General features: G+C 37.3%; 1 protein-coding gene across 6 annotated transcripts in view; it reads left to right on the top strand.

Moving 5' to 3' along the window:
• Positions 1–12,199, top strand: part of HEATR5B (HEAT repeat containing 5B) — a 58,434-nt gene that overhangs the window by 21,976 nt on the left and 24,259 nt on the right. For all 6 annotated transcript variants that reach the window (XR_015708325.1, XM_087775337.1, XM_087775338.1 and 3 more), the window contains exons 19-24: positions 1,194–1,353; positions 4,154–4,343; positions 5,691–5,860; positions 8,218–8,362; positions 9,230–9,469; positions 11,330–11,581. Coding sequence is in view for 5 of the 6 variants with exons in the window: in XM_087775337.1 (XP_087631463.1) it covers positions 1,194–1,353; positions 4,154–4,343; positions 5,691–5,860; positions 8,218–8,362; positions 9,230–9,469; positions 11,330–11,581 (1,157 nt within the window). In the remaining variant the exon portion in view is untranslated. The remainder of the gene's footprint in view (positions 1–1,193; positions 1,354–4,153; positions 4,344–5,690; positions 5,861–8,217; positions 8,363–9,229; positions 9,470–11,329; positions 11,582–12,199) is intronic.

A 12,199-nucleotide genomic window follows, 5' to 3' on the forward strand; every position in this document is an offset into this window, starting at 1 on the left:
TTTTTTCCATATTCTGTTGTGAATCTCAGGTATTTAGAAAGATGTCTGGTAGATAAAACAAGACAACATGTTTCCCAATTTTTGGCTTAAATTTGAGACATTAGCCTATCTGTGAATCAGAATGCACCTGCCTCAGGGCTGCAGCCCATGTTTTTGGCTGGCCAGGCTGCATGCACATAGCCTCAGTCCACCTCTCCTACCTCGAGTAATTCAATTTTTCCCATCGTTTCATCGTGTAACAAAGTACATAATCTTTACTGTCGTTCCTTGAATTTCTATTACTAGGATTATTTCCTTTGTTTCTTATGTAGGGTTCAAGTTGTTCATGGTTGCCAGTCTGTTGACACTGTCAAGTAATTTTTTTTATATTTGAGATTTGCATTTACTTTGTTGTTCGCTGATGGCTAAGAGCATGCTTGCCTCTCATATACAGACAACCAGGGGGAAAAAAAAATCTTTCTTTGTTCTAATTAGGATATCCTTCTTTTCTCTCTCTTCCCCACCCCCCAAAAAGGTTTTTAATTAAAAGTTATGTATGTGATGTTCATTCAGAAGCAGAAGTATTGTGGAAAATACTCAACAAGTTGCTGCTTCATACAACTAGGTCATTCAGAATGCTATTTGTTCTGTTTTAGTTTCATTAATAAAACACTATTTAAAAAAAAAGAGCTTTATTGGAAAAGTCATAGAACTCAGCTGTGGAAGAAAACAGCTGTATTAAAAAGTTATTCAGTTGACTTTGCAGTGGAAGACATAGCTGTGGATTTCTTTGTCATTTCTCAGTATGTGTTGTCATTTTTCCATTCTTGATTCCTTTTCACTGCAGTGGTCTAGCAATGACTTTTCTGATTATTAAATTAGTCTGCTGTGAAACATTGGTAAACGCTAGATGCTTTTCCTATATTCTTTCACTTCCAAAACTCATCTTCATCTAAAACGTCAAGTTCTGACCAGGAAGAAAGAAAATAAATAGTAAAATATCTTTTTTGTTTGTTTGTTTGCCTTATATGTAATCTGCTTTAATAGCAATATAGATTAAGTACATTGATTTTGCTTTTGTTGTTAAGGCTTCTCAAGATCTTGTAAGGTGTCCTGCAAAATTCTATTAGTTGTTTGCACTGTTATGGTACTTGAAGGGTTCTTTGTAACAAACAGTGAATTACATGATTTCCTTTTATTTAAATCATTGATAGGTTAAAATCTGCTCGAGATGTTGTATCAAGAACGGGCCATTCTTTGGCTCTGGGCTGTCTCCATCGGTATGTTGGTGGAATAGGTTCTGGACAGCATCTGAAAACTAGCGTCAGTATTCTGCTGGCTTTGGCACAAGATGGAACCTCTCCTGAAGTCCAGGTAAAAAACACAATCACCACAAAACTACTTTAAAATGTTTAGGATTAAAATTAAAAATTAAATTACATGTTCAGATGTTTTTTAATAGGGATTGTCACATGTAAACCATATCATATGGATGTAGCATGTGCCAGGGAGTGTGAAGAAAGCGGAATTTTCCTTATAAACTCTTACAGTACAGAATCCCAAATACGCACTGCAATTAAAATGTAACCTTACTGTTAGTTAGGAAGGCAGTTGCAAGTGGGCATGTTAATTCAGACTGACAAGTGTCTGCTTGTCAGCTGAGCCAGATTAATTCACTGTGGACATATTCCTAACTGACTGTAATTGTTAGGCAAAATGTGTTAGTTGTACCTTAGCTGCTTAAGCTGAAGTTATTAAAAGCTGGCTAATGGTTAACATGTGATCAGTTACTGGAGGCTCAGGTGATGAGCAGTTTTCTTTGCCAAGTAATTTCCGTATATGTGATACTGTGAACGCAGTATGGCAGTATGTCATCTTTTGGGGGTTATATTATGACAACAAAAATCTGTTGCAAGCTAAACTGCATTTAGGAGACAGAAGGGGAGCTAGTAGGAGCCAAGTCCTAGACAAGGCAAAGGCGGAGAGGGGTTTCTATCCGCTATGGACTATAGACAAGAGGACAACTTGACTGTTAGAAGTTGCTGGTAGAGTAAAAAGGGGGGACAGTAAAAAGTGGACATGCTGCTGAAAGAGCAATGCCTTTTAAGTTGCTGAATATGTTTAAACACTGTGCAGTTCAAGGCGTTTCCTAAGTTGAAAATACTTGAAAACTGGGAGAATATGCTGTCTTTACTCTCCCAGGAGAAATTTGAGGGGGTCAGTGTCTTGGTCTCTTTTTACTGTCCCTTAAGCATCTGTTTGTGGCTGCTGCTGTAAAAAGAAGAGAGGGCTAGATGGACCAGTACATCTGTCTTTACAGTAAGAAGTTGAATATTAGAGGGAAAAGTGCTGATTTGTTTTTTCCTCCAGCAATGAAATCTATCAAAGCACTAGAATAAAAGAATTACTTCAGAAGGGGGAGGAAAAAAAAGACCAAAACCTTTTTTGAGTAAAAGCAAGTGTCTTGTCTGTAATTATGGTTTTTCAAAGATTATGGTGTAATTGCATGATATAACAGGTAATTTTTGGTATTTTTGGTCATTCTTTTCACAAGTTACTGCAAGGAAACAATTATCTGGAATAGTGACTGACTCTTATGCTTTAGCAGCAGGCGGTTGTGTGCCACCCATGAGCAGGGGCACTTTATACCCACAGATTGAGAAGCTGAAGCCCCCAGTAACTATACAGAATTGTACTTCCACCTTCGTTGAAATTGTTAACTCGATAGAACATGTAATAGAGTACCTTCTTACTTCTTTTCCTCAGGGCAGTTAAAAAAAAAATGAAAATAATCAAGCTTATCACTTGGGAAAACAAGCCTAGTTTTGTTTGGAGATAATGTTTTCAAAATAACAATCTATAAATACAATTTAAAGTCTCTTAAATTTCTTTAGTTAATTTAAGGTAAGATAAAGTTCAGGTTGCATATGTAACTTACTTCATGTATGAGTAAGTAGTTGTGAGCGGTAGAATTGTATACCATTCATGTAAAAATCAAAATGTAAAGGGTTACTGGTTTATGAAAAAAATGTGAAGTATAAAGGGGAAGCCCAGGTGGAACTTGCATACCTACCTTGTTTTCTGTTGAGAGTCAGGCCACTGTGAAAAGCTAAGCTTTTAAACCTCAGCTCTCACTAGATCAGTGTGGATACACAGAAACTGTATGGGAATATGAGTAATGGAAATTTGCAGGAATGAAGGAATAAGCTGTAATGTGCTACCTTGTGGTTAGGACTGTAGAAGTAGTTACGTGATTGCTAGTGCTAATGGTTTTTGGGTTGTATCAGAGAGGATTAAAAAGGAGCAGTTTTAAAGGCAGGTTTTCCAGCTCATTTCTAAGAGTCTAGCTTTGTAACCGTAATAGTCTTTTCAGAGTGATTACATCATGTATTTAATGGAAGAAAATTCTGAAATAAAATAATTTAGTAGGATATTATGGAGAGAAAGTGAATGCTTTCAGATCCGTCAGGGGAATGTATTTCCTATGAAACATCAGTGACCAAAAAGACTGTCCCCTTGCCCATTTCTTGCTTTGACAATTGCAATAAATTATTTTGCTCTTTTGTTATTTACTTATGTTGCAACTGAAATAGGTTGATCTTTCACCATTTTTTTTCTCATCCTGTAGTACTCTGTGAGCAGCACTGCGTTCTTCTCTTGTGCCCTCTAATAAGAAAATTAATTAGAAAATGCATGTGAACCTTTCAACTTGTCATGAAAATCAGTTTCTACTGGAATGTCAAAGGCACTTCCCCCTAAGCACTTTGTCAACTGCCCATTTCAGACTCTACATCCAGTTTTACAGTGGAATGATTGTCTCTTTCTTCTGTCTTAAGAGTCACTCTTCTTTTTTCCTTTTTTTTTAAGTGGGTGTGTTGTTTGTGTTTGTATTTTTCTTCCTCAAAGTGCTTAACCATTTCTTGCTCAAATTCTTTGTCATCTTCATCTCCATTATCCCTCAAACTGCTGATAGCCAAAGAGTATGCTAGAGATATTTAGTTAATTAAGCAGGTGATTGCTTGAGATTCTGAAACCTTTGAAACACTTCTGGAGCCAGAGCAGCTAACTAGACATGTTTAAGCAAGGACGTACAGAGCTAGGCTCAGTCTGCATACAAAATTGTTTAAATTTCCTAAAGGTATTGCTGAAAAATATTCCTATGTTTTTTTGATAGACCTGGTCTCTCCATTCACTTGCGTTGATAGTAGATTCTAGTGGACCAATGTACCGTGGATACGTGGAGCCAACGCTTTCTCTAGTTCTTACTCTGCTCTTAACAGTTCCACCTTCGCATACGGAAGTACATCAATGCTTAGGTCGATGTCTTGGAGCTATAATAACTACTGTTGGGCCTGAGCTGCAAGGTTAGTGGGAATTTGAAGAGAAAACAAAAAAATCTGACTTCTATAAAGACAATATATCGCAATCTTAAATGGAAGAAAATAAATTTTTATTTGTTGCAGTTGTAGGTGGGGGTGGGGGGATGTTGACAAATTCAGTCCTGCAAGCAACCTCAGTTCTGATCCTGCTTATGACTGCTTGGGGCTTTTTTGACTGCAGTTTGAGATTTGTATAAAGAAGTTGCAGTGATGTATGGTGTTCTGGCTAATGGCAAATTTGCATGGTAGGTAAAAGATGAAAAATACCCTTGCTGCATATTTTGCCACGTGTCTATTTGTGTATAGGTGGGGCAAGAGGCAGGAGTTTTCCTCTGCTTTTTCAACATGTGTTGATTTTATTTTTAACTGATGGCAAGAGCTTAAGTTTGACATAATTGATAATATTGTGCACTATAACTCATTTCCACTTATTCTTGATATTCTTAGATCACTGTACCGTACTGTAGAGAATAAGATCTTGTCATGCCAAACACTGTATCTGAAATTCTGTGTCTTGGCAAAAACATGGATTTGTAACTTCGTCTAACTGGGATTTTTAGGAATGTTTATAAGATGGTCTTTGATGCAGTGCCAGAGAGCCAGCCACTAGTGAAATTTTAACTCTAAATAACTGGACTTAAATTTCTAGTTATGAAAAATTTCTAGATGGTTTGATTGAACTTGTGTATCTGCTTGCTGTGTGTTAAGCTTTTGATCTGGAGTGTCATTAACTTTTTAAATAACAACTTACGTAGAATGTCTCCTGCAGTTTACATTTTTCTGTAATTCAGATTTTTTACAAACCTGATGCAGGTTAATTTTTAAAATACAGAATAGGATTATTTTTCAAATTAAATACTGTTCTTTAGAATGCTTGTCCTATTAGAGCAGTGCAACTCATCTAATGGAGCTAACTAAAATCACCTGCATATGTGTATGCTAGCTTAAGTGTTACCTGATATTTTAGGAAATGGTTCAATGCGTGAAATGTTGCCCATATGTATAGAATGAAAGAGACTTTCAAAATTTAAATTCAGATAGTTTTACTGGTTTCATGTCCTGGGAATATATGCTCAAAATATTTCTGACTGAAGGTCATTGATCCAAAATTGCACTTGGACAGGACATTGTTTAACTGAGCTAAAAAAGAGATATTGAAACACTCTACAGTGTTTGTTTGTGTAGATACTAATTTGTGGTAGGAATTCAGAAAAGTTGCATGTTAATCTGTGAACTTGGAAGCATTAAAAATTCTTGTTTCTCAAAGGTTTAAAGTCTACAGTTGTCATACAATATCCTTAACACAGCAAAATTTTGGTATTACATCATTAGGTAACGGAGCTACAATTTCAACAATCCGTTCTTCCTGTTTGGTGGGATGTGCAATCACACAAGACCATTCAGACTCGCTTGTTCAGGCAGCTGCCATATCCTGCCTTCAGCAGCTTCATATGTTTGCACCACGGCATGTCAACCTGTCCAGTCTGGTTCCCAGTCTTTGTGTGAGTACAAAATGCATCCCTTTTGTTCCTCGAAGTTTTATGTATGTGCTTAGCAGAGGACAGGAGAAGCACTTAGAAAGATGTCAAGGATACCCATATGTAATAAGCAAGCCACATTTGCAAAATGCATTTTATTGCATTTGGAGTGCAATAAAAGGATATCTGCCACCAAGCCATTTGAGATCTTTTCAGAATGCTGCCCAAATTGGAAGTCAGAGGGTCTGATTCTCTTTCACCCCAGATAGAACAAGATAGCAAGCATTTATATATAATATGACTGAGTAAAAAGATGCTGAAATGCTCTGTTTCCTTCAGCTGGTTGCACGCATAGAGGGAAGTGAGTGAGTTGGGGAAAGGTAGGAGATTTTGGATTTATTTCACCACTGTCAGCATAGTAGATGCTGACATTCAAATTCTTGTGCTGCTGTTGTTAGCGTTGCTTTCTCCCTTCATTAGCATTCTGTCAGCAAAACCTGGCTTAAGCCTGGAAGTGAGGCAGAGGCTGGAACCCAAAACATACCAAATACAACTATAAGAGGAAAGGTGGTGTGTGTGGGTGTACGTTTTGGTGTGGGGCTTTTTTATTATTATTACTGTTTTTAAAACTATTTTTTAGAGGGTTCAGCAATCCAATACTGAGAAATTTGAAAAGCTTCTCCCTAATGTCTGTTGGATGTTTTGCAAAGTTCTTTGTGTTGTTCTTTGTGGAACTGGTGGAGTTTGATCCTACACTACATCGACATTGGAACTTTTTCTTAGTCTGCCATCTAGACTTTCCCTAGTACATCCTCTCATTGTTACATGCTTCCCTCCCGCAGTCACTGTTGCTTCCCGCCCACGCTCTGGAGCACTCGTGGGAGTGCCATGTGTTCCCAGAACCTGTCACTTGTCCTTTCACAAAATTTTGCATGAAAGAGGTGCAAAGCACCCGAAAGTAGGTAGGCCTTTTTGTATGAATACTATGTACAACATGACAAACAATCCCTATAGCCATTTACTCTGTAAGTACTAGTGGGTAATATTACAGACAACAAAGTTCATACAGGAATGACAATTTTGAAAACTTTTGCCAGAGTTTTCTTCTGTCTCTTCCCTGTTCCTTTAGGGTCCTCTGCTAATCCAAAGCTATTTACCTTCTCTTTTCTCATATTCCTTACTTTCAAGTCATACTTAGTTTGGTAAGTTTTCCTCTGAATTGTCTTGTGCATTTCTTTATATTGCAAATACATAGGTAGGCAAGGTCTGCCTTACCTACCCCATTAGCAAACTCTTCATTACTTTCTAACTCACTTTTGAATGGAGTTAATGCCAGGTATCAAAATTAAACCACACAGTTCCACAATCTAGTTTCATTTCTTCTTCCTGTGTTGGCTTCATAACCACTAGTTGTTTGTTTTGTAACTTAAAATGGGGAATACTCTTTCCATTAATTAAATCCCCCAAATGTTCTGTGCTTTAATTCCATTAAAACAACCTCAGTGTGGTATTTAGAGGTTATTTAAAGTCTGCTTGTTTTTTCAGGACTAAAATTTTGTATATTCATGTGTGGAATAAAGGTCTACTGTTAAAATGCTTTATAAACTATACAACCCTTTCATTTAGGAAAGCAATTTCCATCCACATAATAACCTAATACTGAGAAAGCAAATGTGTATTCGATTTATTAAAAACAAATTCCCCGGGGTAAATAAAGAATCAGACTTTCTTAAAGAGCACTCTTCATCCTTTCCCCTGTGGAAAAACATACAGTTCTCTGTGCAGCTACTTCCTCTCAGGAAAATAGGGACCATGCACAATTCTTCTGTAAGAAAAATATTTGCTTGTACTTGAGGTGATTCAAAAGGAATTAGCAGCCAGTGTTGGTTAGCAAAGAAATCTGAAGCTGTCTTATTGAGAGGCACGTATAAAAACTTATGCTCTAAATCCTGTTACAAGTTTGAAATAAAAGGTTTTGTGATAGCTGTCATATGTGGTGCACCTGGTGATGGCTTTTTGTTTAAAAGAATGTGATTTACAGCTATAGCAGAATATGAGGTCGAGTAGTACTGAAGAGTGTAACAGATTGGAGAATATAATTAGTCTAAAATCACACTGGTGCAGTAGTTCCAATATTTAAGCTCTTATCTCTTTAACCAGATAACAACTGTCAGCTCTGTATATGTCAGCTTTATTTTCGCATTTGTACATTATAAAAAGTGCGTACTTCTGAACTCTCAAGGTCTTGTAAAGAGCTTGGTACCCAACAGCTCACACATGGGCATGTAATTGAAAAGTCGAATGCTGTTAGTCCTTAGCAGAGCTGATTTATTGATATGGGGGTGCAGCAGTTCACTCACCTGTAATGGTTCTGATTTTAGGTTCATTTATGCAGCTCCCACTTGCTGCTTCGCCGGGCTGCAGTTGCATGTTTACGACAGCTTGCTCAGAGGGAAGCAGCAGAAGTATGTGAATATGCCATGAGCTTAGCAAAAAATTCTGGAGACAAAGAAAGCAGTGGCATCAGTAAGTATTTCTTTCATGTGGCCTTTTTGTAGCAGTTGAGTCTGCTTATGTGGGCGTATGTGTGGTTTGTGTTCAGAGAGGGGAAAAAAAAAAAACCCAACAGCCCCCCCAACAACAAACCAAAAAACTAAACCTAGCCCTTCCAGCTCCAGTAACTTCTGGCCATACCCCTGCTTACCTCTTGAATTTCATTTATAATTTAACTTCTTGTAAAGTTCAGACTTAAACTTCTCTGCCCTATTAAGAGTGGCAATCAAATAAGGATCGCAGTATATATACAGTGGAAACGTTTTACGGTTTTTCTGGTATTTTAGGTCTTGCTCTTTTGAAAATTGACTTAATTAGTATGCTGTTTGATTGAGGTATCCGGTTGTGTTATATTTTGCTAGCAGCACGTCTTGCTAGCCTGTGGACTTTGCTGACTGGTTCAATTCTTACATGTATCATTTTATTCTGAAAATAGGAAGCTCAACAGTGTTGATCAGCACAGTCTTCATACAGACATCAAATCGTTAGCTTACTCGTATTAAATCACACCAGTTAGGTCTGTCTCTGGAAAGATTCTTTAGAGTCTGGTACTACGAGGCATTTTTAAAAATTCATGGGGTATGTACCTTGAAGAGAGAGAGGTTTGGGGTTTTTTTTGGAAGTAGTACTAGGAGGTGTTTTTTGCCTTGCAGAAAATAAATTAATTGCTGTATTAAAAATCTTTCTAGTGTTAATTCAGAAGAAATTCAATAACATTTTGGTGTATCTTTGCCTGAACTATATGCACACAAATGTACAATGTCCAATTCTAGTCTGTTATTCCAAATTTTAAAACTGAGTTACTGATTTTAGAAAAGATTTCTCATTATCATTTTGCAGATATGAATCCTTTTGCACCAGGAGCTGGTTCTCGGCGAGATGCTCATTCCCGGCATCAGGGTGTTAATATAACAGAGACAGGCCTTGAAGGTGTCCTTTTTGGAATGTTGGATCGGGAGACCGATCGGAAGTTGTGCTCAGATATCCATGATACGCTGGGACATATGCTTTCATCGCTGGCAGTAGAAAACCTTTCTCACTGGCTAATGCTTTGTAAGGATGTCCTTGCAGCTTCTAGCGGTAAGTGTTCTATGGTGTTCACATAAACGACAGTATGTCCTTAGTATTAGCATCTTCTGGCAATATTCATTTGGAGCTTGTCTTTAATCCGAGTTAAGACATAGCTTATATTGTATATAGAACTTTGATTATAGTGCATTAAAACTTGGTGAGAAAAAAGAAATCATCAATGTTATGTTAAGTTTTATAATATTGCTTTTAAGATTAATAAGTTAGCTGCCTTAAAGTAGGATTTCCAGCAGAGAAGCAGTGTCATTATTACTCTGACATTTCAGTATCTTAGTGAAAGCAGACATATTCTTCTTAGCCTTTATTCATTAGGACCATAGAGAAGGAAGAGTGCTGTACACACACTGAGCTTTCTTTTATGAGGTTTTGCGAGTTACTGATATGATGATGGGTTACCATGGTGATGAAACTGTTGCTTGTTGTTCAGCTTTGCAGACTTGTTTGCAAAGATCTTATGCTCTGAGACCTTATTCCTGTTTTTCAACTTGTAGGATGGTTGTGACGCAGATTCTGCTTATTTCTCTTGCATTTATACTTGTTTATTGGCATACTGTGAGTTCATCCTGAAGCTCTTTCTAAATGTTGCCAGCTTTGCATTTACTGATGAGTAATGCTACCAATGATTTCTTTATACAAGGTAGTTACCATATATCTGCCCAGTGAGAAAGACCTCGTTTCCTGAGTTTGAAGTTGGCATGTCCTTTTCTTATTTCATGTGGGATGGGTTTTAAAGTTTTTAACATGGTTGCCCAGTGTCTTACTTATTTATTAGCAGGTGAAATAATCTCTGAGAGAACCATATTTAAATAAATTTCTCTCAGCTGTACTTTAATAAGCCAGCAGCTTCATTTTGAACTCCTTTGATCCAACTAACTGGCATGTGAACAAAATCTGGTTTGCTTTTTAAGCAGAGGTTTACAAATCAGCCACATAAGGTCCTGGATGCCTTCTCAAAACACTCTTGTGCCTTGGTGTCATCCATGTTTGATTTGCCATAGCCTCTATCTCTCTTTATCGAACATCTTGCCTCTTCAGCTGCTTAAATTTTGACATCTAAGAAGCATGCCTTAGTTGGGGTGGGTTACTTGTGCAATAATTTCTTTTCATTCTCCTCTAATTATTGCCAGAGTAATTGTTGTCAGTATCTTGGCATTTTGCTAATTTAGACCTTGCAGTTAAGATTTTATGTTCTCATTTCTGAATAGCAGAAGTGTATAGGCATGATTGGTGAGTTGTTTTTTGTCCCAGTTTGGATTTGTTTTTTTTTAATGTGATCCCTGAAGTATTTTTATTTTCTGAAATGAGGTCTCACAGCCACACTTAGAGAAAAGAATTTTTTGAATGTTAAGCACATTTGTGGGTGCCATAAACTGCCTACTTGGCTGCGTATCTGTCCCCTGGCATGGAACTTTGTAGTTTTGTTTCAGTTTAACATGCACTCTAGCTTTTACTTGAAACAGGAGCTCAATAGTTCAAAGCCAAGCTGATTCTTTAATTCTGAGCCTGGTAATCTCCTTACCCTGTTTATTGGCAATTTAATAGGTTCATTTTCAAAGGTGAGAAGTTTAGATATAGGATTCAGCCATAGTTGGTATCTGTGGAAAATTAACGTTACAGGAATATATTTCATATCATTTAAGCCAAATAAAGGGTAATATAGCCCAGATTAGAGGTGAAAAGCATTTCTTCTACTGATATTCCTATGCCTTTCTACATTTTTCAACTGTTGCTGCTTCAACAGAAAAATTAGTCTGTTTTAACTCTCTAAGGAAAGGCTTGAATATGTCCTTAGCTGTCTTCTGCGGATTGTAACAGTGGGATTTTTTTCTTTTTAATTGTTCTCTGTTATAGACATGAGCACTGCTGCTCCCCTGGGAGGAGGGAAGGATGAGGAATCGGAGAAAAAGGATGAGATGGACGATGACACAATGTTTACCACCTTGGGTGAAGAGGATAAATCCAAACCTTCTGTAGCACCTCGTTGGGCAACTCGTGTGTTTGCAGCAGACTGTCTGTGCCGAGTTATCATGCTGTGTGAGAATGCAAACAAGGCACACTTTGATCTGGCACTGGCTCGTTCAGCCAGGCTTAAAAACCCAAAAAGTAATTACAGAATGTGCATGTTTTGTTTTGGTTTTAATTTTTTTTTTTTTTAAATTTTTGATACCTTTTTACAGCTTAAGATTGCACAACCAGGAAAAAATATAAGCAGTTATCCTTTCATTCAAATGATTAAAAACAAGGGAAATGGCTAGCAAAAGGCAATAAAACTGTAGTTGTATAACCACTGTAGTTACTGTACCATGAACACAAAGAATGAGGTTTGTTGGAGGATACAAATTCTGACAGACTGATCTGCTCAGAAAAAACCCCTTAGATTTGCAAACCTTTTCTCCAGTCTGAAATAGAAGCAGTAAACTTCTAGCTAAGGGTGAGCCGGGAATAGTTTCTCTGAGTTTAACAGAATGACAGCAATGAATTAGACTTCAGAGATTATTTTAGCATCTCCAGACTGAAGGGATACTAGGAAAGAAAAAAGAGATAAGGCAGGTAATTATTATTGTGGCACTGATTGCGGAGTGAGGGATGTGGGAGGGAATTATTAGTAAGACATGGACCCAGCTGCTCTATAAAGTTCATTCTTTTGGTATCCATGAGAGTGATGAATATTAGTTTTAAAGCTCATGTTTTGAAGATACTTTTATGAGTTAGAGGATCAGA

Source organism: Nipponia nippon, unplaced genomic scaffold (assembly GCF_047370975.1).
Source record: "Nipponia nippon isolate SJK-2023a ecotype South Korea unplaced genomic scaffold, ASM4737097v1 scaffold_4, whole genome shotgun sequence".
Lineage (NCBI taxonomy): Eukaryota > Metazoa > Chordata > Aves > Pelecaniformes > Threskiornithidae > Nipponia > Nipponia nippon.